Below are 27,350 nucleotides of genomic sequence, written 5' to 3' on the forward strand. Positions count from 1 at the left end.
AGCTCACTTGCAGGCAGGCACCATATCTTCGTCAACAGTGAATTCCCAACAAATAGCCAGGTCTGGACACTTCACAGATACTCAAAGAACATTAACTGAATGAACAAATGAATGAACAAAAAGACAAACGGATAAATGCACATTTTAGAGTGGAAGTTTAGAGACCACCACCTTGAATCTCAAAGAAAACATTTCAAGCGGTGAATTCTGATGGTGCTGAGATAGCAGCTATTTTGCTGAAAGGAGCTCTTCCTAAGGATATTACTGGTGTGCCCTGTTCTGCATCTTGACCATCAACTTAGATGAAGCACTCAAACAGATATGAGTAAACTGAAAACAGCTGGCATGCTCTTCCAACTCGACAATGATAAAGCTAGGCATGGGGTTACACGTCAGATCAAATGACCTGCTCTAATTCAGGATCTTAGCCTGAGGAGAACTGATGTGAAAAATCATTGTGAAGCAGCCTCAGGACTTGGCCAATATATAAGAAAACGCACGATAAGTATTTTTTGAAGTATAAAACGTCATGTAATTATTAGTTACTGGATCATTAAAAGCTAATATAGTTTTATCTCATAGTGGTAGAGGTACCCACAACTCAAGAATTAAGGGGATAGCACAGCCATATGCCACAAACAGACCCACTAGGAAGGGACAAGAAAGGAGGGAATCAAGCCATGGCAGGCAGATAAATGCACAACAACAAACATTTATGGAAAGTTTATCATATATTGGGCAAAGCTAAGAGCTGAACATCCATTATTTTATTTAATCACTACATCAATTCTATGAGGTAAATACTATTAAAACTCCCATTTTGATAAAGTAACTTGGCCAAGAATGATCAGGGCAAGGGCATGGTAAAGCTGAGATTGAACCCAGATGGGCTCAACCACAGAGCTTAACCAGAAACACAGATGTCCCCTAAAGATGGTCAATAATACACATTAGAGACTACAACTATCAAAAAGGACTTGGTTTACCCTTGGAGCTCACAGCCAAAGCAGGCCAATCTGCTTCATGGGTCACGCAACAGGTACGTCTAAGTCATGGTGAGGCTCTAAACCATTACAGTGGCCAGTTTTTAGTTCTAGATGGCCAGTCTGGTTTGAGAAAGCCACCAACGGACTGAATTCCAAGAGTAGAGGAGGGTTGACAAGGGCTGGGAGTGGTGTCAGGATCACAGCTAAACCAGCTCAGGCCAGGACAAAGCTCAAGACCCAGCGAGGTGAAAATGAAGTGCTGGGAGGAATAGAATTAAACACGGAGGGATTAGAGGAGTCTGTGGGCACCTGTGCCAAACAACTTGGATACACAGAGACAAGCAGGTTAAGGCTGGTGGGGTTTCCAGTGCATAAGCTGCCTTAGGCCCAACGGGCTCAAGCGCTGGGTAGACACTGAATTGTACATTTTAAAATGGTTAATTTTATGTTATGTGAATTTTACCTCAAAAAACAAACAAAAAACCTGGGCTGCGATGAGCCTGTGGGCACAGGGGATTGCTGATGGAGGGTACACAGAACCCTGCATCAAGAAACTACAAGGAGGTCTGAGAAACATGCTCAATGAGGTACAGTCCAGGTACCTTGAATGTCTAAGAAAGAAAAGATCAGAAGAATGAGACTGTCGTAGGTAATTTCCACTTTCTGAGCTACCCTGCCTTGTGGGAGAGGGAGCCATAGGCTTACTCAGGATGTTCTAGAAAGGTGACCTTCCTTTAATGGATGGCTAGATAAAGGAGGCTGATTGTAGCTCAATTTAAGGAAGTACTGACAACAGAGGCAGAATGAGCTCTCCCTCAAGCTGGACCAGAGCCTGTCAGCAGTATCACAGAAAACGTGAAGATGGTTCTTCAGTGAGAATGGGGCTGGACAAGATGATCTCAGCATCTTTCCCAACACTAAGGTTCCACAAAATTCAGCTGTCTTGACTCCAATTTTCTCACAGAAGCCCCATGTTGGCTCTCCTAAACAGGAAAATTGCACATGATTTAGCAGTTAGGTATCTCTTCTCATCTTGTCCTATGGAAATTCACACAGAAGCTTAGCAAACCAAACCACAAATGCCCACATCTATTCTTGGACTGTAAATGTGGGTATGGCAGAATTGTAATACTTATCTGAAAAAAAATCTCCTCCAGCCAAAACCAATTTTGTCTGAGAACAACCTTCACGGAATTTGCTGATAATGTATCTCCTGAATCTTTTCTCTCACGAAAAAAAAGTAAACAGATTTTTTTTATTTTAAAAAAAAAGGTCAAAAGAATATTGCTGGCAAGAGAGACCTGACTAAGAGAGCACACTAAGAGAAAGATTAAGTAAGCAGATGTGTGTCAAGGTGAGCGTTGGCTTAGATTTACCAGACTGCAAAGTGGTGGCCTTACAAACACATCTTTGTACAGGCTACTCTGGCAGAAAGAGAGTATTCAAATAATGATAACGGATTTCTTTTTTTATTCCACATGTATTAAGATTAATAACTCAAATTAAAGCCTAAACAACACTAATAGGACTCATCAGATCAAAACTAACAAAATCTAGGTAAAGTCTGATTTTCGTAAGCGTAAAAACAAACATAAAGTTGTTATGTAATATGACCAGGCATGAGACCAGGGGCTTGATCTGTTTCATTCTCTGTGCAGTCCCACCATCCAGAACAACACTGCCTGTTAAATGAATGAATGACCTAGTGAATGATGGATGTGCAGACAGATACCATACATCAGAGTGGCCCAAGATCACGGAGAGAGAGCTTACCAAAGGCAAGGAGGTAAAGGTTCAGCCACACAGGGACTCAGTCCAGAGAGCAGGCTAGGGCAGAAGGGAGAAATTCAAGCGAGAAGGCTGCAGAACAAAAGGTTAAGATCTAGACCACCTGTGGCTAGGAACCAACGCTCCAAAGTCAGATGTGGGCAAAAAGTCTGATTAATGGGCACAGCTCACTTACAGCAGAAACGGAGTTTGAATCTGACTCTGGGGTCTTTTGAGCCACTTCTCATCCAAGGGAAGTCCTGTCCTCAGAGAAAGGCTGAGTTCACAGCTGCGGAAGAGGCCTCAAACTGTACTGAGAGGACAGGGGCCATGGGACTTGCCTTCTCTGGAGTGAAATCCTGACCACCGTTTAATAGCTGTATTCCAGAGGAAGAAAAGGTACTCCCCAAATCCCAAAGTGTCATCCAGAATATGAGGCTATTATACCCCTCAGAAGATTTTTAGATACTAAAAAAGACAGCGAATACAAAAGGACTAGCATAGTCCCACTCCAACTATCCTTCAATCACCAATGACTAGATAAAACAATTTATTTAACAATCCACATGCCTTACCAAACTCCCTTCCACCAGACCCATGCCAGGGGTATGGTCCATTTCTATCCCATGAGTAACAACCGATTCTTAATCAGTACAAAAATTAAACTCAGATGATGGCAGCCCTTCAAGGCACTTATGACCTGAATCAAATTAAACTGATAGCCACCAAAGTGAAGAGAGACCTGCCTGGGTTCAAATCCTAGACTTGCCACTTACTGGCTGGGTAGTCTTAACTGAGTTGTTCAATCTCTCCGAGCATCAGTTTTCTTGCCTGTGAAATGGGATAATGCCTATCTTATTGACCCAATTATTAGTGCTGGACACAGAGAAAGCCCTCAATAAACAGATGCAGAAAAACATACAAACTATATTGCAACTGTATGACATCCAAGTATATTAACACCAAAATGTTACAAACTGGATTTGTATCAGGGCCTTGCTACAATTTTGTTCATGTGTATATGTGTTTAAGTATCATCCATATTTAAGGAAACACACAATGATGTCATTAAATTTTTTCAGCTGCATTGAAAACTGCTCCCTATGGTGTTGTATGCACCATTGAGAGCCAGAGACCATTGCGGGAGTTAATTACAGAGCTCACTGAAGCTGGAGGAAAGAAGGCTCAAAGCCCTTCTGCTAGAGGAGCAGTGGGATTGAGGAAATGGATCATTTTCACGGCACTCTGGCACTCACCTCACCCCTCGACCCTAAATCTCACTCACCAAGAAGCCACCCACTTCTAGAGGGTGGCATCTAAAAGGGGGACGAAATTCAGTTGTTCCTGACTTTTATATTTTTAAAACAAAATTTCAAGAGTTAGTTAATGCCTTATGAGCCCCTTGTCTTTGGGTGGGGCTCCTGGTTATCTGCAGGGGAGTAATCAGCATCCTTTAGCATCAGCAAGCCTAAAGTATAAACGGGATAAAACACCAGCAGCAACAAACAAGGCGTGATATCAGCCATGGTCACTGGGGTGAACTCCCCTGCTTCTGCCGCCCCTCTGTTCTGGATATGGTGGTTATTTCGTTCAGCTAAGACTCATGAGTTATAAACACTGGTCACGGTTAGCAGGCCCCACGGAATATGAGAAGGGTCAGCTGAGCTGGGAAATCACCAAGACTTACCCCTTGGCTTCTCTAGAATCAAGAGGCCTAGGTCAAAGGGCAACTGAGGGGTACTGCCTTGTACACAGAGGATCTGATGGAGGCCTATTTGAAGGTAATTCAGAAGAAATGAGGATGCCTTCAAATTCTAAATTAGATCCTTAAGCATTTCCTAACATGTGGCAGAAGAAAAGGGAAAAAACTGTCAACGACTGGGATTACTGGAGAAAAACTTCGCCTGTCAATACTTTGAATATGTGAATCCTGTCAGCCATGCCATTCAGGCAGACTGCTTATACGATATGTTCACGACAGATTCTGTCACACTGGGATTTGCAGAAAACTGAGATGACTTAATGCTGAGAACAGTACTTATTTCCTTCTCTCATTAGTAGTATACCTTGATGGTCCTCAAAATTTACATACTACCTGAAATTTTTAAAAACCCCAAAATCTGAAATCTTGCTTCCAAGGAGATTGTCCAGAAATGACAAATATAAATGTTACCCTGAAATACCTTCTAGTTTCCAAGAATTCTCAAATCAAGTGCGTGTGTGTGTGTGTGTGTGTATGTCGTACATGCAAAGCTATTCTAAAGGGAAAATATCAATATTTACACTTTCTCCCAAGCAGCCCAAAGATGGGTTGAAAACCTATGTGAAATCATGACTCAGATGAAGTTTCTACATTCTGGTGGCAGATACACTTGTCATCTGGGGTTTGAATAACTCACAGCAGCAGTTTTATAGAAGCCTTTAAAGTCTGAACCACAGGAGGACGTACGGATCCTTAGAGCAGCACTTGATAACTCGCCCTGAGTGCTTCCTACGGCTTTGGCTTGTCTTCCCAAATTCTTCTTATAGGAAACTCAGTTGTGTTTGGAAATGCCTCCTAACTAAGTAAAGACCTAATTTATAAACTGAAATTACTTGAAAAGGCTAGCTCTTAACTCTGAACAGACCCAGCAGAATATTCTTCAAATTTAAAAAGTATTAAATACTTGAAGTTTGATAAGAGAGTAGATCTTAAGTGTTCTCACCACACACACACACGGTAACTATGTGAGGGATGGATATGTTAGTTAGCTTAATTGTAGTAATCATTTTACAGTGTATATGTATACCAAAACATCACATTGTAGACCTTAAATATATATGATTTTTATTTCTCAATCATACTTCAATAAAGCTTGGAAAGAAAATTTTAAAAATAAAAAATAAAGCAATACACTTAGAAAAAGGGAAGGCTTCAAGTCAAGGAACTCTACAAACTCTTTCCATATCTCTTCTGTGTGTATGTGAATGTGTATTTACATGTGTGTGTCTGCGTGTGTACATGTGGATATGCCTGTGTGTGTCTGCACGTGCATGCATGTGTAACTTCAGAGAGGACAAAATAGGAAGAAAAAGGGTAGCCTCAGTACTCATGCAAGTTATGGAAAGAACAATCCCTAGTTACCATAGCAACTGCGAGATCACATGGCCTGGGAGCAAAGAGATACAAAGCATCTTAAGTAAACACTCTTGTTTTTTCATGTTTTGTACATTCCTTGGTGTTTTCAGAGAGGCACGCCTTTGGTCTCTGCAGTAACCATCTCAGAAACCTCATTTCACAGTTTGAAACAAGACTGGGAGACAAGTATTACTGTGTCGCTCTTGGTTCATTGCACAGCCATGGAGAGTTGGTATTAAAATAGGTTAAGAAAATTTAAAATGCAATGAAATACTGTTAAAACTATTTGAGAGGCAAACAAAATTAGGAGGTAAAAAGAAAGAGAAGGGGCCGGCCTGGTGGCACAGCAGTTAAGTGCGCACATCCTGCTCCGGCGGCCCAGGGTTTGCAGGTTCGGATCCCCAGTGCAGACATGGCACCGCTTGGCAAGCCATGCTGTGGTAGGCATCCCACAGCATAAAGTAGAGGAACATAGGCATGGATGTTAGCTCAGGGCCAGTCTTCCTCAGCAAAAAGAGGAGGATTGGCAGCAGATGTTAGCTCAGGGCTAATCTTCCTCTAAAAAATAAATAAATAAATAAATAAATAAATAAATAAATAAGTTAATAATATTAAAGAAAGAGAAATGGTTAAAGTAAGACAAAAATAAATTTGGTTGCAAGTAGTAGGTCTCTCTCTCTCTTTTCCTGGGGTGAAGCATGGGTGTGGAGGGAAGAGAAGAATGGATTGAAAAGAAATGGAAGTACTTAAGTGACAATACAGACAAAAATATCTTCTATTTTCCTGAATACTAACATGTTCTTGTGTGCCAAAGAGAACTGAAATCCTCACATATAAACCCGCCCAGGTAAGATCCTTGCTCCATAAACTGTGACTCAGTGAAGTTTGAAAGTTTGTGTCTACTCTTTACCAAGTCTGAATTCTCTCAAAGGCTTGTCTACAGTTACAAATTGACTCTAGATGAACCTCCCTATCTTTTCTGCTTGTCCTTTCCAAGGTTAATTCTCCATGCTACAAAACCTTTAATTTAAAACTTTCCATCTCTGATGAAGTGGAATCCTGGAGCTGGAACAACCTGAGATTTGTGCAGATTTGGTTTGAGTGCTTGAACTTTGGAAAGATTTTAAACTGCCCGCAATTGCCTTCTCTAGTGGATTCAGGTCAACAGACATTGATTGAAAGCCTAGTGGCTAGACACTGGGGATAAAAGTTCAAAGAAAACATGAGGATTGCTCTCAAAGAGTAAATTGTTTATGAGAGAAAGAGACATGGGAGAGATATAAATTCACATTTTTTAAAAGCAGTGGTTTGGAGTTAGGCTGTAGATAGTGATTAGTTAATGAACTTAGCCAGTATAAATAATTAGACCGATTTCTTGTTATTTCTAAGAGTTCAAGGCAGTAAGATGCAGCATTTTTTTAGTTTGTCATTATTTGGGAGTTCTGTATCTCACTCCTCCTCAGGACATTCTGAACTCAGAAAAACAATTTCAAATATTTAATGACTCGACTTGAAATATGGCTTTAATACCCTGATAGCAGAGATACTTCTAGCTGGATATGCTAGATGAGCCGTCTGTCCCATATCAGCACCATTTCACAAAGAATAAATTTTTAGAAGTTCTATCCACAGGAGTATTTTTAGTACATAAAAGAACAGAATGATTTTTGGCATTGACAGGCATATTCAATCAGAGCAAAAAATGGCTACTCAAAGCCTTCCAAGTAATCAATTAGTATCCACTAAAAACTGGCAACATTTTCTCAAAAGTGTTCAACATTCAAAAGTATGGATGCTGGTGAATTTAGGGGGAAAGGGAGGGGTTGTCAATTTAAGAAAGGAACTTTAGATCTAGAAGAAATCTGAGATCTCTAATATCCTAACTTTATAGATGAGAAAACTGAAGCTCTGAGAGGTAATGGGACTCACTAAATTTGTTCTCATATTTAATGTGGAGAAAGTTTGTTAACAGAATGTCAATTCTTACAGAATAAAATGGATTTTTTAATGCTGGTAACAAAATAGCAAATTAACTGAAGAAAAATTTGGCATGTGACAGCTAATCAAGAAATCTTACTTTACATTACAAAGACAAATCCCAACTATATTAAAGATCTGAGTGAAAAGTACAACTCCTAGAAGAAAGAGAAGAAAATAAAATATTTTTTGAGGAAGATTAGCCCTGAGCTAACATCTGCAGCCAATCCTCCTCTTTTTGCTGAGGAAGATTGGTCCTGAGCTAATGTCTGTGCCCATCTTCCTCTACTTTATATGTGGGACACCTGCCACAGCCTGGCTTGATAAGCAGTGTGTAGGTCCACACCCGGGATCTGCACCAGCTAACCCTGGGCTGCTGAAGCAGAGCATGCGAACTTAACCACTATGCCACCGGGCCAGCCTCAGGACCTTCTAATTTAAAGGCAATTTTTAAAATTAAAAACCATGAATAGTTTTGCACATATATGTATAAAAATAAGTAAATAAGGAAGAAACAAACTGGGGAAAATTATATGCAACAAATATGACAAAGATATTATATCCTTAATATATAAGGAGCTTATTCAAATCAATGAGAAAAATCCGAATGGAAAAATGGACAAGGAGGTGAATAGATTATTTACAGAAGAAAGATAAATGGATTGCTATCCATTGCAAATATTCAACCCTACTAGAAAAGAAATGTAAATTTGAACAAGATAATACTTTCTCCCCAATCAATCCAACAAAAATACTTAGTTTCTCATCCTAAAAATCATAACACTCAATGAGAGTGAAGGTGAGGATGAGGGTGAGGGCATTACAAGACAAGTACTTTCATGTACTGCTGATGTAAGTGAAAACTGGCAGAAGCTTTATGGCAAGTAGTGGAGCAAAAAACATAAAAGAGATTAACACAGCTCATACCTGTGAGTAGTAATTACCCAGCTAGAAATTTATCCTTAAGAAATCTAAACTTAGGTAAAGATTTTTGTAGAAATGTGCATGTCAGATCATTCAGAACAGCAAAATTTTGAAAGCGTATTTGCCCCCAAATGGCAAGGTCATTAAGTAAAGCATATTATGGACACATAAGGAAAGCCTCATAATGTCTAAGTAATATATGGGGAAGGCGAGGGGAAATCATGGTTAGTTATCACTAAGCTTTTCTTTTCTTCCTAGTAGCTTTCTATTATTTCTAAATTCTCTACAAAAGGCATGTATTACTTTTACAATCAGTAGAACATTAAACAAAAAAATCTTTAACAGAAATGTGCTATAAATTCCAGCAAACTGCCTGATACCTTATTCTTGACTGTTAAACACCTATAAACTTCTTCGAGAATGAAGCTTGTTTTTGAAAACAAATTTAATCAGTAAAACAGGTCAAGAACTATCTGTAATATACTGATTTTTTTTTTTGGAAAAATATATTTTAGCTAGAAACTGAGGGAAGGGGAGAATGGTAAACGCCAACAATACGTAACTGTCTTTAGATTGGATATTTATGATCTTTGCCATTGATGATTTGTGTCCTTACCTGGTCATAACCCACGAAGTAAAAAAGATGATGTTTAGTTTTGCAAATACCTCACAAGAATGTGAGGAAACAATTTTCTGGAAACAAATACTTTATTCAAAGGACACCTCTTTCTTTCTTCTGTCTGCATACTGCCCTTCTTCACTCTCCTGTGTTTGTTTTCCCTTCCTTCTCCCTCCCTAAATGGTGGGTGCCTTTGGGGCTCCAATCAGATCTTGCTCACTTCTGTCTCTGTTCTATTTTGTGTGACGCCTGGCTCATAGCTGCTCAACAAATGCTTTTCTCAGTGAATAAAGCCAAGGATAAATTAATCTTAGCCAGATATTTAAAAAATTTGTTCTAATATGAAAAGGGAAAAGTTCTACAGAGATTAAAAATTATTTAGGACCTCAACAAAATCAGCTTTATGTGTTGTGGTTGAAGAACCACTCCTGGAGGCAGCAAGCTAAATAGCTATTTAACTGTGCCCGATCTTCACCTGATATGATGCTTTCCAATCATCTCCATGAGCTCAAGCATGGGAATCTGAGATAAGCTCTAATGATGGAGAAACTAAGTGTCTAACTGATGAGGGACGCTGGCCTCTGTCTGACGTCCTCAGTGCAGTTAGGTAAGTGATGGAATTCCCCAGTGATGGTGGGTCACCACATTCAGCTAAAGGCGGCACATTCAGTTCATTCTGGATCTTCCACAGGCCTGTGCTACCCAACTCTTCTTTTCTTTCTAGGATCCCTCAGACTGAGATGTCTGGAGCCCACCATCCTCTGTCAGAAAAGACACCATTCCTGACTTTTCTCTTCTGGGTTGAAGGGGTCTCAAAACTTAGCTTTGGGCCAAAATGGGACCAACAAAACACTCTTTCATTACATTCTTCCCCAAAGGTAGCCACATGTGGAGCACAAAAGTAGAAGTCAGAGCTAAGATGCAAAAATGGCACACCACAGAGGGTGGGGCAGAAGGGTATAAGCAGCTGCAGATATTGAATGTACCTAGGGCTGCTGTGATCTTTATTAATAAAGATTTTTCCAGGGTGTGGTGAGCTTTTCTCAGGTCTGTGCAGGTCTCCTCTATAGGCCAAGATTATGAGTAACACCCAAAGGATAGGAATTCGAGATGTACTGACTTGGGATGGAAATGGGATCTACTTAAAATTGAGATAAAGGTCAGATTTGATTGCCAAATTACAATGGAAACGGCATTTAGTAGTTCAACAAGTCATGAAAGGTTTCTGTCCACAAGTATCTGGCATTCAAGTATATTCCTTAAAATACAATCAGAATAAAATTGGCTCTTTGCTTTGTGCCAAGGTTTCCTCTCTTGGCTTTTAAGGGTTAGTCAGAATTCTGCCTCATCCAAGGTCAAAATCCACCCTTCAACATCTTGTTGACTTATTCCTTAATCTCAAACCTGTAGGTATAAATCACCACCAATTTGGGCCATGTGTGCTCCCGTCTCTGCCATTTTATATTCTGTGGTTCCACGCATTTACATCTTTTAAAATTTCAGTCATACAATTTACTAGAGGAGACAGTGTTATCTCCATGGCTTCAATTACCCTCTTGGTTCCCATGATTTTAGAGTTATATCTAAATACTGTTTTAATACTGAGATAATATTTAGATCTGTGCTTCCCTCTGGATATTTAATGAGAAGCACTGAATAATCCCATTTATTTTTTGCTGACAAAATTGTGTGTGTCTCCTTTCAGGAGTTGCTGCGTTAATTTTCTGATAGGGTAACTGCTAAGAAGTAGGGGAAATACAGTTCAACAGAAATGTTTTATTGGGGCAAGGGTGATTTCAATCAGGCTAGCCTCACTTTAGGGCTCCACAAACTATAACTTCAGGAACACAAAGACTGAATTACAACTTTCTCTAACAAACCTGAAGGATTTCTGGTAATTACTATTTTTATTAATGATTGTTTGCTTCTGATTACAGAGGCTAAAAGGTATCTATTTTACTAGAATATTATCAATGGAAATATTTTTAAATTTTGTGATTAACAAACTCCCAACAAAATTAATGGATTATATAGCATTTATTGCCCGTTATAGAGGAAACTCTTTATAATCCTATTTAGCAGGTTCCAGTTTTTGAACAAAATTTTTTCTTACCCAAACAATCAAGACACATGGTATCAAAAGTTCTTTCCACTGCCTATGACTTTCAGGGGAAAACTTAGGATACTCAGGTTGATTGCAAAAAAAAAAATCACGCATCATCACAATCCCCCAAGTTGTAATAACAATAAGTTCACTGAACAGGGAGAAAGTGATAGCATCTATCAACCATAAAATTCAGTTTGAGATTTTATTATGTGTTGCACCATATGGGGATCATTAGAATTCTTTATTCATAAGAGTCTCAATATAAAGCTTGTTTTACCTCTATAAATTGTAGCTAAGGCAAGCTCAAGAAAGATTTAAAAAATCATCTGTATGAAGTACCACTCTCTCCCCTCTTTGATTGCACAGGGACAAAATTTTACCTTGACACATTCCACCCTATCTCCACCTTTGAGGTCACCAAGATATGCTCTTATGACTCATTAAGTTTTCATGAACCTCCTTACAAATCCCTACCCCTAAGCCACTTCCCGCCATCTTAATTGTCTCATTATCACCATTATTCTCTTCCTCTATGTGTTTCTTGGATCTTGAGGAGTCCCTAATCCTTTGTTCTGACTCAGCTTGCTTCAATCATGCCCAGCCATTCCTGGAACCTGAACAAGAGGACATTTACAAGGGTTTGTTAAAACTGTTGAGCCTTGCTCACTTAATTATGTACAAACGTACAATAAATGAACATACATGCCATACTTTATTTCTCTATTTGTTTAATACAGGAGGGAAATATTGGAAAAGAAAACAAACAAACAAAATATAAAAACCTCTTCCAGGTAAACCTAAGTGTTACAGCATTGACTTCTATAGACCAAAAAACCAAGTGCTTCTTGCTTCAGTATTGGATTGCACTATGTTTTAAAAATTAAAGGCAAATTTTTATGTAATGACAAATAAGAACATAGTCATGTTTTAAGTAAATATGGGTATTTATCATGATTTATTAGAAAAATATGTACTGTACACTTGCCCACAGTCTGTTATCTTCTGTTATGATATTTTCAGCAATCTTCTATTTTTGCTATCTTAAAACAACATTTAGGGCTGCTGTACGCCAGATGGAACTTTTCCTTTCCACCCACTTCCCATAGCAAAAGGGAAAAAAAGGTTCTTTGCATCCTACATGGAAATCTTTTATGAATTCCTTTCCCTTATCTTTATCATCTCAAGTGTCTGAATCACTCAGAAATCACCGAACTTCGACGGAATCAATATGTGGCAAATATCAAACAGCCAAGTAAATATATTTAAAGTGAACATATATGCCTGCATGGTGTTTATTAACAAAGGATTCACATTACATGCAAGCTCAAAATTCATTTCAACAAAAACAGGACTGAATCAAAGTTAGCTTTTTAAAGAAAATGATGATGTAGCAGTATATTTTAGGGTAAAGCTAATAAATTAGAATTGAATTGTAATTGGACACTCTATCTTCACTGGGACTTTTGCTCAAGGCTCCAGACTTGAGCTCCTCACAGCAAAGCCTTTATGTTAATGCAGGTTATTGCTTCATGCAAAACCAACAGGGAGGACTGTGAGGAGAGTTAGAGCTCTGAAAGGAGCGAGTGTGACCCTTTTTCCCCTGCAAACCCACTTCCTCTCTGCAGCAGAGGAATCTCTAAAATTCAAATCTAACCATCTCTCTCTCTCTCTGTTGCTTACTAAATTCTTCACAAGAGCTCAATATTGCTCTTAGCACACAATTTTTGGCTAAGCCTATAAGGCTCAGCGCCCTCTGGCCCCTAAGCCTCTTCCCTCACCACCTGCCTCCTTATGCTCCAGCCACTTGGTTCTGCCTCTAGAGCTGCAGCATCCTCTCTCTGCATCCTCTTCACGTCATCACACATGCTCTTTCCTCTGCCTGGAATTCCTGTCCTTCTTCACTTCTCCTTGTAACCCTTCCGACCCTTCAGATTCTGTCTCTTCCTCAGGAACACGTGCCTCTTTTCCCAGACCAGCTGAGCTTCCTGGGAGAAGCTTCCATAGCACCCTGCATAACACTTATTGTACAAGTAACTGCGAATTCAGTCTCTGAAATTCTTGGCAAGCCTTAACCCCCTGAAGGCAGCGATGTATCAGGGCAGGCCCCAGGGAGCAAGGCACACTCTAACTTGGTACATGTGTCACCCTACTCCTTGACATCTCTTCAGGCTTCTATTTCTCCAAGCCTCAGAAGTGCACAGCTATCATGAAGTACTGTCCATCTGTCTGCATTTTTTTCTATACCTTTTTGTCTGAAAGCATCCACTATAAACCCAAATGAAACCAAACCACCAAAGATTTCTAATGTTACCTGATCAGACAACAATCCACAAGGTAATAATGCTGTTATGTCAATGTAGATTAGGCCTTGGTCAGGGTAGAGAAGAAAAGAATATAAGGTTGCCAGTGGTCTGGAGTAAGATATACCACTGAGGGGGGCAAAAGCCAAAGAAAGATAACTTATTTTTTCATATCTCACTTTAATTATTCCTCATACAGAGAGGCTATGGTTATTTTAATTTTACAAGTATAAGACTGTAATAAACTTAAGGAGCAGCATCTGTACCACTGGGAATGCAAGATTCTTTGAGAACATGAGTTTGATAAATCTAACTGAGCCAGTATCAACTTTCTTAATTGGGCCTTTTAAAATAAACTTGAGTATTTTCAGAAAAATAAATAAATAGCATAATGACAAATTCTTCTATCTTTCAAAATGCTGAAACCAATTTCTTAAAACTGTCGGGACTTGCAATGGGCTTCTTGTGAGAACCTAAAAATACAGCTAATGAGCAGATGGTTCCACCAGACAGCACGAGCACATCGGTGACTTTCTAGAGGACAAAAAAACCCACACAGAATTTAAAGAGTACATGAGCGAACCAAACCTGTAAACCTTGTTTTGGAATAAAGGAGTGCATGGATTGCTGCAATGTGAAATACGTCTACCAGAGGTATTTCCCTCTCTCTGAATGCCAGTGGAATTATTTAAACACTTTATTAAATACTGTCTTGAATGGTTACTTGTTTTCCATGTGTGAATTTTTCCCCAACTAGAAAACTTCTTGGAGGCAAGAACTATCTTCTACCACTTTTATGTTACTCTGTGACTATATTAATTCTGATTAAGTATAAACTATAACAACTTGCTCACAGAAGCCTATTTCCTATGAAAAGGTACTTTGGTACTAAACCTACACATAGTCAGGATTTTGCTATTAAAACAAGTAACGGTTTCTATGCAGCAATTTCTCAGTGGTGGGCAACTTAATATATTATGAATTGACTATTACATCTGAATTCTGGCTTTCAATACTAAGCAATAAGGTTATAAAATTCTATCTATCTTTAAGTAGTTTCTTGGTTAAACTAAATTACTACTAAACTTCAAATAATGCCATGATTGCTCTTAATTTCACTTACCTAGATGTTCAATGCAAGTTTGAATACAGAATGATAAACTACTTTTCCTTTTAGTATTTCTTATAGTATAAAAAGAGAGTTTTCATCTTACATTTAGGCTTTAAAAAAAAACACACAATGCAATAGATGGGAAATAAACGTTGGGAAAAGGCAGAGACCAACTTTTTAGTATGTGAAATAAGAGTGGCAGAAGCCAGAATACCCCAAACCACTTCTCCCCTTGTAATCCTTGAACAAGGGACCCTTTGACGCAGGCAGAATTCCAGGATGAGGCTGCAGGAAACAGGGAAAAGGAAATTCCGGTTGAGGCTGAGTGATAGGGACCCTACCCTGGCCGCAGACTATGCCAAGATTCAGGTTCAGAATGTGCAAAATCCCCTTCCCACCCATATTTCATAAGTGAATTAGAAAAGGGAAGGAAGTGGGGTGGGTCCCCAGACTTAACAAAGGAACTGAAAGAAAACGGGCGGGAAAGGGAGGGATAAGGACAGAGTCCCTAGGGAAAGCGGCGTTTAGCACGACTTTCACATACACTATATAGACTCTCATGTCTGCAATTTGGAAATGAGGAACTCAGTTTAGGAGCTACTGTTGGTATTTCTACTCTACAAGCATAAGCTACATTTCAGGAAAAATAGTTTCGGTCTTTCAGTAAAGAGTGCAGTTGCATTCCAGAAAATAGGATTCACATCTAGATATATATATTTTAATATAGCTGTTTCACAGATACTAAAATCTGAACTGTTTATATGCTTTTCAAATCTAAGTTAGGACTCAAACTAAGCAAGCACCTTAGCATTCCCTTTTCTTTCAACCTTCCCCCATCTACCACCACCAGCCCTTCAATACATTATTGTTCTGTCTCTTTCCCCCAGGGCTGTCCTCCTAGTTGTTCGTCTTTCTGAGGACTATCATGATTCTTGTCAGCCTGGCTTCCTGTCCTCCTTCCTCTCAGTCCTCCCTGCAAGGGTGATTGCTGAGAAGATGTGCTCCACATATGATCAGACTTGAGTTCACGCTTCGCCCAGTTCTGCTTAATCACTCATCAGCCTCAGCCTTCTAATTTGTTATACTGAAATAATATCATTTACCTCACATAAGGCCCCACTCATCCTCCTTTTTTATGAAAACTAACAAGACCAACAAGTCAATGGCTCCTCTTTATTTGTAGAATGAAGTGAAACTTCTCAGCCCTCAATACCCTTCGCAGTCTGGTCCCAATGTCATTTCTCACTAAATCTTCCTTCACCTGCCTCCTTGTCACCTTCTCCCCCTTCACGCCCACTCTTGGTACTCTGGTGACACAGAATGGTTTTGGATTTTCAAAAAATACCTTGTATTTTGACACTTCTGTACATTTTCGAATGCTATTCTTCCCACTGGGAATGCTTTTCTTCCACTTGAATTGTTTAAATCCAACCTAAAACCTACCTTAAGGTCCACATCAAACTCCACCTCTACCATATAGAGAATCCTGTTTCCCTAGGTGTAAATTCTTCTAACTCCTATGTATCTCTTTGAGAAAATCATCACTGCCTCCTTGTGTCTCAGTTATTTGTGTCAATGTCTTCTCTACAACTTGACTATACTCCTTCAGGGTCAGAGCTATCATAGTTATTCTGGATCCCTATAGCATCAGCTTTAATAAAGGTGTACTGAATAAATAAATGACCAAGAGTATTCTGGAATAACAGTTTAGTAACACCAACTCAGTCTACATGGGTCAGGAGAGCACCTCTAGAGTCACCGTTAAATCTGAAGCAAGTACAAACAACATTGCAGCAAATGCCAAAAATCTGGCCAAATAATTCAGTTTATTTTGGGGCTACCAGGGATTCTCCCTCCTTAAGGTATTGTCAAAATGTCTGGTCTAAGAAGAAGGTTTATGTGGTCCGCATACTGTTAGCCAGAACCCCCATCTAACAATTTGTTCATGAGATAAACACTAAGTGCTTTAGAACGTATCTCAGACACCGGAAACATACTACAGGAAAACAAAGCAAGGTAAATGTCTTATGTAGCTTTTTGGCAAAAGTGAACAACCATTCTGGTGATAAACAGAACATTCTCATGTCTACCACTATACCACATAAAACAATAAAAATTCAAAATTTCTTAATATAAATTAGCACATATCCCTTCCCATTAGCAGTCATCAAATTCTGCCAATTTTACCATCTAAATGACTCTCAACATCTGTGGACTTCTCATTTCCCACAGTTGCCACCCTGGTTCAGGCTTACATCTCTCTCCTGACTCACTACAACAGCTTTCCAAGGGTTCTCTCCAATACGTCCCTCTTCCCCACTCCATTTTTCCTCTAAACCGATGCCAGAGGGATTTTAGGAAGACCACCTTTGATTATGCCACTTCCCTTCTTTGATGGCTTCCCTTTGCCAGAAAAGCAAGTCTAAACTCCCTCGGGTGGCTTACTCGGTCTTTCACAACTGAATTCTAGCCTCCCATACAGCCCACTACCTTCATTCCCCATGAATCATCTAGTCATGCATCTTCCTGCTGGTCTCTGTGCCTTAAATGCTTTTCCCTGCACTGCCCTTCTATGACCATTGGTCATTCTTCAAGGTCAAGCCGACACATCCTCATCTGGTAACACAAGCCCCTTCCTCCATTGATATAATCATAGGATTAAGGCTAGAAAACGTGATGCCTCCATAAGAGATTACCTTCTCTTTATTCTTTAAAGAATAAATAACCCAATGTTAATGTCATTCTTATAATGTTTAAAAGAAATAGCCAATTCCTGACCCCTTCTTAAAGTTCTCACATAATTTTCAACACTTAGGAATGAGTGCTGGCTAATTTTGCCTACTGCTTGTTAATATAAAAGAGGAAAACCAAGTGCTTCTCGAGAAACTTGTGATAATTATACATTTAACTTTTTTTATTTCAGAAACATCTTGGCACAAGCACAGAGTGAAGTGTTTCTCTAATTGCATGCATTTATAATCATGGCATTTACCAGTTTAAGAAAATATTAGATATGGCTACTTAGAAAGCCCTAAGCCCCTTCAATTTGTAACAAGACATACCAGCAACAAAAGCTTTATTCCATCGAATTCATTTCTATCTCTATGCAGCAGTACCTCAAAGTAGCTTTCTCACTTTGGCACTTATGTACAAAAAGGGATGTGGCATTCCAGAAGTAGAGAAGCACTGCGGTTTGGTAAAAGAATGACTCAATAAGCGACTTGGATTCTAACTCAAATTTCACCACTGTCCACTTAAATAACTTTGGCCCAGGAATGGTAGATGAAGTACTTGAAGCATTTTAAAATCATAAAAGAAAGAAAATCTATATGTAACTCTAGGGTTTGGTCATTATTGTTGTTGTCATAACAAGAAGAGGAAAGTGCAGAACTAGGTTTACATTATGTAAACTGCAGTTTCCTCTGTTCATTCTGTGTTACAACTGAGCTTTCAAGAGCAAGAGTAGACGGCCCCTATTGAAAAGAAAGTGAGGCCAGGAAAAATGAAAATGTTACATCCATCTCATGGACACTGTGAACTCCATGTGCAAGCAAAGGTATAGATATATCAAATGCTTTAGACAAAAAAAGCAGTAAAATAATCTACCAGATTGTTTTTTTGTTTGTTTTGTTGGGGTTTTTTTTTTTTTCCTACTGAGGAAGATTCACCCTGAGCTACCATCTGTGCCAATCTTTCTCTACTTTGTATGTGGGTTGTTGTCATCGCACGGCCACCGGTGAGTGGCGTAAGTCTGTGCCCAGGAACCAAACCTGGACCGCTGAAGTGGAGCGTACCAAACTCAACCACCAGCCCAGGGGGCCAGCCCCCCAAATGGTTTTTATTCCTAATAAATTATTGTTAAAAGTGTAAGCATCTAGTATCAAATAATGCACTTAGTGGAGTACTATATAAATATCAGCCTTGAGAGTTGATTAGTTCAACTGCTGTCCTCCTGCAGGAGGGAGGTCACAGAATGCCTAAGTTTCTATTTATCACTAAAGAAGAAGGATCCTTAATATTCACCTTTCCTTACTTTAAGTTTCAGTAGAAAAGTCTACATAGAGAAGGCCATAATTCCCATGTTCATTTAGACACCATCTTTCCTCTCAGCAGCACAAACACTTCAGAGCTGTTAATGCATCCATATTATGACATTCACGCAAGAAGTAAAAATTCTTAGTGTTCTATTTTACTGTCTTAAAATGAAAGTTTAAAGATAACAGAGAGCAGATAACCATAAGCAAAGTTGCAAACCTTCTACCCATAAATTTGTTTCATGTTAAAAGTATTTACAATTATCAGCACCAAGTTCCGATTTCTATTTTATATTTGGAACATATTATATTCTCATTAGCTGAATGTAATATTCTGGACTGAACTAAACATAAGGCACACAGGTACCTTTTCAATAAGTTGTTTGTTGGCCTGAGACAGATGATTTCTAACCTTGGTGAAGTGGTACTCTACTGTTTGTTTGATTTAAAAGATGTTGCCCTACCCTCAGATTATTGTTGGTCCGTTGAATTGAATATACAATCCATTGCAAAATATATCACTCATTTTAAGGACTACTGAAAAAGAAAAATGTTCACAATTACACTGGTCCCCCCTTATCTGATGGGGGATACTTTCCAAGACTCCCAGTGGATGCCTGAAACCATGGATAGTATTGAACTCTACATGTAACTGTTTTTTCCTATACATACACGTCTATGATAAAGTTTAATTTATAAATTAGGCACAGTAAGAGATTAACAATAACTAATAATACAATAGAACAATTATAACAATATACTGTAATAAAAGTCATGTGAATGTGGTCTCTCTCTGAAAATATCTTATTGTACTGTACTCACCCTTCTTGTGGTGATGTGAGATGATACAATGCCTACGTGATGAGGTGAAGTGAGGTGAAGTGAGGTGAATGATGTAAGCACTGTGATATAGCGTCCCAGGCAGAATGGCGCACAATTTAAAACTTATGGATTGTGTATTTCTGGAATATTTCACTTAATATTTTCGAACTGCAGTTGACCCTGGGTAACTGAAACCACAGAAAGCAAAACCGCAGATAAGGGGGACTACCGTAAACTATGACACGTTCCATACCATCAATAATTAAGACCCATTCTGATTTCAGAGATGCTAAAAGGTGGGGGAAACATGCATCTTGAAATCAATAAACTATAGCTTATGAAAACTGCTGCTCTTCTAATTAAAATGAATGAAAAGGAATATTGTTTTGAGAAATTTAAGCCACATAGTAGGATATTCAAATATTTTAAGGTCACAGCAGAGGTTAAGAGTCAATCTTTGATACAGTCAAATTTTAGGATACTTTTAACAACTTAAACAAATTCCTAAATTTAGCAATACTACCCAGCTAAGTGAAAGCTCCTGAGACCTCCACTTGCACTTAAACTCAATAGTCACCTCTGAAATAGCTGCAATTACAAGGCTTTGAAACTGCCTAATTATTCTTCCCCTTGAGAGACCAATTGTAATGATTCGATGTCCCACTGTTAGAGATGTGTTATGTTATTAAACTAAACAGCCTGCCCTTCTTGAACATTTCACCTCCTCTCCTGCTCAGTAAAACTCTAACATTGTATTGATGGCCTTGGAACAGAAAAAGCCTGAAGCACTTTTTCCCCCTTGGAAAGGGTTGAAAATAAAATTCCAAGGAAAAATTAAAGTCAGAGAGAGACATGTTTATAAGCACTAAGGAATTTTCCCTTTCATGAGCAATCCTGGATAGTTCAGCACTGAGTGTCAAGTCTTAGAAACAACAACAAAAAGTCAACAGACAATAACATGTAGCAGAAGAAAGTAGTCCCATTGTCTTCCCAGCATGACGGCAGCATTCTCAGTTCTAAGGCTCAATCTGAATAACCGCTTTCAGAAGAACCGAGCAGAGTGTCCCTTTCCTCCAGTTTAACTACATCCAAACAATATAACTCTTGTTGGAACACAAACATTCATAAGATACCGGGACAACGCCCTTCTGACACTCTCACTTGGTCTTCTGTTCTTATCCATCTCTAGTGATCTAAGACACATTTGCTTGGTCACTAGATCCACCCGTGTACCAAACATAAAAATACATCAGAATGTTCTTTCAAAATTCATATTCTACAAACAGATGGGGTGAAACTCCCCAAGCCGAACTTGAAAGCCATCAAATCAGGATCATAAATAGACACGGATTCATATTTACTCACGTGTCCTTATATTTCCACATGATTTACTTTTGAGAAGAGTTATCTTACCAGTCCAGTGTCATAAACCACTGGCTCAGAGCTACGAGCAGCTGTGATTTTACTAAGGCGGATGCTTTTGGAGGGGGAAAAAAACAAAACCTAAAGAATTTAAAATAAAATATTCTTTCCTTCAAATGTACAGCTGGGCAGAAATATTTTCCACTCCTTCAAACCTGCATCCCCAAGAGGAAAAGGGCTTACGTGTTCAGATTTCTCCTGTTCTTTTTTGTCCGTCTGCAGAAATTGACAGTTTTCTCTTGCCAGCTTCTGGACCAGTTCAATTCGTCCGATATCATCTCTCTCCTGAAGCTTGCACATCACCCCTGCCTTAAGAGTTGGAGAAAAAGCGAAGATATACTTAAATCCACAGTCCCAGGACATGACACCACTGAAAAGTTCACCTTATAATAAGCTCATCTTCTCCGTCGCCTGGATTAAATCATGGTCTTGGTAAAATATTTTGCCTTTCCAGAACTGAAACTGTGTTATTTTAATCTAGAAACGCAGCACCAAAAGACTTAAAGTTGAGATCATTTATCAGTCTACTTTAAGAGGGTGAAGGGCAGAGCAAACTAAATCATTTGCTACTGAAGTCTGCTCCTGATATCCCAGTATTTGTTCCTGACAGCCTGTTTCCTGTTACATAAGCCTAGCAAGAGGTTAAAAACTCATGGGAAAGTTAGCCAGGAACTACTCCGGCCATAAGGGTGAAGTGATACAGAGTACTAAAAATAACAGAACACAACCTCCTAACTCTTTAGCTCCACCAGACCATTCCATGTACAAATACACAGTTAAGAAGATCACAAGATAATTTTTTTTCACAACTGGAAAGTTACTATGGGGCATTATGAGCAAAATACTTCCAATGCTGCATGAAATATGGTGGAAAAGTTTATTAGAAATAAACTGAAAAAAGAAAGCTTAAAATTCCATCATGGTTTGGAAATGATCCATAAAGCATCATATTTTTTATTACACCAAAGTACCTGAGTAATATGGAGGAGAATCAAGGATTTTGATTAGAAAAAAAAATGCATTCGTTACAACACAAAAATTACAAACTGTTTCTGCTCAAATTCTTTCAAAAATGGTTCACATTGCCATATCAGGACATGATCTAATAAAGAAATCTGAAGTTACTCTTGGCAAGAACAGCCAAAACTATGGAATCTTTGTTTCACCCAATACAACCTACAGAATTTTAATGGACTCAGCAACATGACCAAATACGGAGAAGGGGCCAGTAAGTGATCACAGCTTCATGGTCTTAACGCTTTGTGCTAAAGATAACCATTTTGTTGAGTGGGCATCAGAGAAATGGGACCAACCATGCAAAGAAAGACTATTCTCTAGAAGTTTCTCCAACAACTAGGAAGGATATTAACAAATCTTTGAAGTGGCCCAAATCACAGATTCCCAAAGGACAGCAAGTGGAATTCCTCCACCAAGGTCAGAGATTTATTTTTCCAACATCCCTCACAAGAGGTCCTCCAGTTTGTTTCCAAGGTTTCCTTGGACAGGGATCTCAGTTTATCTTAAGACAGCCTGTGCACTGTTGGAGAGCCACGATTGTTGGAAAGTCCCCTATCACATTAGACAAAACTCTGAAACTACTGAACTTCGCCCTATGAGTACTAGTTTTGCCTTCTAAAGCAACAGAACTATATCTTCTTCTTATCCAATACGACAATCTTTTGAATATTTAAATACCACTGTTTATGATATCCTTTTAGTATTCCCCATATATATTTTCTCCATCTTCCTACTTTATGCATTCATTCATTCACTCACTCGACATTTTAACTGAGCAGCAATCATGTGCCAAGATCTACTATAGGTTCTAGGAATATAGTAGTGAACAGCAACAAGAAAAAACAAAGCCCTACCTGTCACGGAGCTTACATTCAATAGAGGATGTAGATTATATAACATAGAGATATGAAATATCAGATGGTAATACATTATTGGAAGGAAAATAAAAAAGGGCAAGGAGATAGAGAAATGATTGAAGTGTTACTAAGATAGGAATGTCTGGGAAGGATTCTTTAGTAAGATAACATTTGAGTGGAGACCTAAAGGAAGTGAGGAAGGGTGTTTCAGGCAGAGGAACAGAAGTGCAAGTGTCCTGAGGCTTGGGTATGTTTGGCATCTTCAAGGAAGAGCAAAGAAAAGCACGGCTGGAGCAGAGCTGGTAAGAGGGAGACCAGTATGAGTGGCCAGAGAGGTGATGTCGGACCAGATCATGTAGTTTCCTTACAGGATGTGTAAGGAGTTTAGATTCTTTTTCTGAACAAGATGGAAATCCTTTGAAAGGTTTCAATGAGATTGACATAATCTGACTTATACTTTAATAGGATCATTCTGTCTTCTGGGTTGAGAAAACACTGTTAGGTGAGGAGAAGTAGTTGAAGCTAGAAGACCAATTAGAAGACCGGTCTTCAGACAAGAGATAGCTTGGAACTTGTGGTAACGGCAGAGATGGTGAGAAGTGGTTAGAATCTGGATATATTCCAAAGGCAGGGCCAACAGAATTTGTTGTCTCCAAGATATTTGGCCTGAGTAACTGGAAGGGTACGGTTATCATTTCCTGAGATTGGGAAGACTAGGGGAGAAGGTCTGGGAAGGAATATGCCTATTAGACATCCAAGTGGAGCTCTGGGTTGGCAGCCTGGAGGTCCAAAGGAGAAGTCCAGGCTGGAGATAAGGCTTTGGGAGTTATCACAGTGTAGATGGTACTTAAAACCAGAGGAATGAGTGAGGTTACCTGTGGATGTAAACAGAGAAGAGAAGAAATCCACGAACCGAGTCTAATGTTGAGAGATTGGGAAGATGAGGAGCAATCAGAAAAGGAGAGTGAGAAGGAGCGGCTCCAGGAGGAGAACCCGGTGAGCAGTGGAGAAGGTGTTTCAAGGAGGAGGGAGTAAAAACTGTATCAAATGCAGCTAAAATATCAAAAGAGATGAATTCAAAATAATTGACACTGAATTTGATCAAACTAATTGGTGACTTTGAACATACCATTTTTTTAAACAAAAAAAGTGGTAGGGAAAACAAAAACCCTCATGAGCATGGCTTTAACAGAGAATGAGAGACAACTCTTTTGACTAGGTCTGTTACAAGAAACAGGGCACTACCTAAGAGTGATATTGAAGGGAGTTTTGCTTGCTTGCTTGCTTGCTTAAGGTGAGGGATAGTCCAGCATATTTATCTTTATTAGAAATCATCCAGAACAGAGAGAAATTTGATGATGTAGGAGGGAGAGAGTGTCCCTTTTAGGAGCGGTGTCCTTGAGTGGGAAAGAGAGCATAAAGATCTACTCTCAGACAGAAACATGAATATGAGTATTTCACTCACTTTAACAGGAGGGAAGGTGAAGTACAGGGGTAAACATGCAGGTAGGTTGGCATATCTCATGGTGGGAACATGTGGAAATTCTTTTCTGAAGGCCCCTATTTCCCAGAAAAATAGTATCAAGTTATTAGCTGAGTAAGGACTGTGAGAAGATGCTGGAGGTATGCAAAAAGAAGGCATGTAATAGGCATTTCGGTTTCAAGAATTCACAAACTTTTTTTTGTAAAGAGCCAGAGGGTAAATATTCTAGGCCCAGTGGGCCATATGGTCTCTGGTGAAACTACCCAATTCTGCAATTTTAGTGCAAAAGCAGCAAGAGACAATATGTAAATGAATGAGCATGGCTGTGTCCCAGTAACACTTTATTTACAAAAACAGGCAGTAGGTTGTGGTTTGTCAGCTCCTGACCTATGAGAAGAGGAAACTGGACAGCGGTCTAAGGATTGCAGAATAAGACTGTCAATAATGACTAAGGGCCCACTTGATTTTATTTTTGGGTCCTTTTTCCATCCTAGCCATCCTCCTTGGGACCTATTTCTATTTGTCAGGATTTTAACAGAGTCCATACCTGTGATAATGCTACACATAGGGCCATCTCGAAGACGCTCTTTTAATCAATACTAGAGAGTAAAAGAGGATCAGAGGTGTTACATATTCTCCTTTAAACTGAGAAGACAAGGAAACCATTCAGGGAAATTTCTATACAAAAATGATTAATATTCTTCGACTGTTTCACACAAAGGAATAAGTTTCTGTTATCTAGAAAATTCATTTATCTCGACCATCTAGAATTTCTTCTCTTTCCATCCATGTTTTCCCCCCAGTGTTTAACATACTGTCCTGCTGGTGGAGAGAGGATGTGAATAACCCTGCAACCTCAGGACCTGCTCCGTGGTTGTTTATTCAGTAGTGAAATGGGTTAGTCCTAATCTCTCTCTGCTCCTCAGTGTGGCACCCCTGTATAACAGAGGGCATGCGTGTGACTGGAGCCAGGCAGGGGTGGTACCCAGGAGGAAAGCACTTTGGAGCTAACTAACTTGGCAAGTGGGAATGAGCCTGTTCTCTCTTCTCACCAGCACAGGCTCCAAAGCAACTGGGTTAAGCTCCCACAGACTCTGCTTGGAGAGTCTTTCCTTCTGTCTGTGGGTCCCAAATACATTAAAAAAAAAAATAACCAATAATATCATCAGCAATAAGAGTGGGACTTAGTAGAGGAAATTTAAGAGAACTTGCCTACTCTTTTGGTCTCTGTGTGAGCAGGACTTTTTAAAGAACTCTAAACAGTCTTCATTTCACACGCTTAGGATCCTAAATACAGACTTTTCTTTCTTGAGGAAATACATTTTTATTAGAATCAGATACATGGGTGCACAAATTGAGTATTTTAAACACAAAATGCTATTACTTTTAAAAATGGGCTTCAGATTGATTTATTTCATATTGATAACTAAATCATCTTATGATTAAAAAAGGAATATCGCTGTCTTGATTTTCTGGTTTCTGCATAATTTCTAGATGTACTTTCACAAGATAATTAGTTCTGTAGCACTCCTTACGTTAGCAACTATCAAAAAAGGCTTTCAAGGAGTATTTATGACTGTTTCTAAATTCCCTGGAGAACTTTAAGCCCAGAGAGGTGCTGGCACATCCTAGATAGTTACATAAGGCAGTCCTCTTTGAAAGCACCTCACTAAGCCAGATCTTCTCTGGGGGGGGTCCCTTTCACAGCTCCATAATTTAGTGATTTAATTAAAAAAACCCAAGAATTTATTAATATATTTTGGGAGCTTTGTTATGGCAGGAGAAGTAAGATAACTAACAGTCCTTGACTAGACTTTCCCATTCTTGGACTACTTAATTTATCTATGTGAAATTAATTATAAACAGTTTACCTAACACTGCTAGGCCAGAAAAAAATAAAAGATTAATGTGTAACCGTCAGAAGAATTATTTAAGAACCTTATTTCAAGGTCTGCTTTGAAGAAAAAAAAAGTCTCCATAATATATAATTAAAGCTATTCATATGATTTTTCAGTATTGGAGAAGAGAAACGTTATGAATGTAAATGAAAAGTCTGTTTCCTTTATAAACGGAGTCATAAAATGTTGGGTCCATTCTTTTAGTGGTAAAATGAGACTTGGACAGGATTCCCTTAGGAAAGGCTACAAGGAGGATAAATGAACAAGCTTTATGACAAAAGGTAAAAAGAACCCAGCTCTAGGGGGCCAGCCCCTGGGGGGAGTGGTTAAAGTTCTGCGTGCTCTTCTTTGGCAGCCCAGGTTCAGATCCCAGGTGCAGACCTACTCTGCTCATCAGCCACACTGTGGAGGCATCCCACATGCAAAAAAAAACAGAGGAAGATTGGTGCAGATGTTAGCTCAGGGCTAATCTTCCTCAAGGGAAAAAAGAGGAGGATTGGCAACGGCTGTTAGCTCAGGGCGAATCTTCCTTGCAAAAAAAAAAAAAAAAGCACAGTTCTACGTATGAATACATTTTCTGCATTATCCTAACTTTAAAAATCACTTTTTCTAAAATACCTAGAAAAAAACATCACGCAAAAATTGCTATCAAGGGAAGGAAAACTAGGATGAAAGAGTTCACCTTTCATGACAGCACTTTTGCAATAACAGAATGCTATTCAATAGAAATTCAGAGTATTCAGATAAATTCTTATTGATTACTTCAGAAGAGACTCATTTCTTCAAAAATTAAATCTTGAATAGAATTTCAAGAAATAATTTTTTTTTTTTTGGCTACTTCAAACAGAAAATCCTAATGACAGAATAAAATACTGATGGGTTGGGATGGTATATTACATTACTCAATT

The 27,350-nt window shown here is 38.9% G+C and overlaps 1 protein-coding gene across 9 annotated transcripts in view; it reads right to left on the minus strand.

Moving 5' to 3' along the window:
- RAPGEF5 (Rap guanine nucleotide exchange factor 5) overlaps window positions 1-27,350 on the minus strand; it is a 348,364-nt gene that overhangs the window by 77,668 nt on the left and 243,346 nt on the right. For all 9 annotated transcript variants that reach the window (XM_070615912.1, XM_070615909.1, XM_070615908.1 and 6 more), the window contains one exon: window positions 21,371-21,496. In XM_070615912.1, coding sequence (XP_070472013.1) covers window positions 21,371-21,496 — 126 coding nt within the window. The remainder of the gene's footprint in view (window positions 1-21,370; window positions 21,497-27,350) is intronic.

This window comes from Equus przewalskii, chromosome 4, assembly GCF_037783145.1.
Source record: "Equus przewalskii isolate Varuska chromosome 4, EquPr2, whole genome shotgun sequence".
Classification (NCBI taxonomy): domain Eukaryota; kingdom Metazoa; phylum Chordata; class Mammalia; order Perissodactyla; family Equidae; genus Equus; species Equus przewalskii.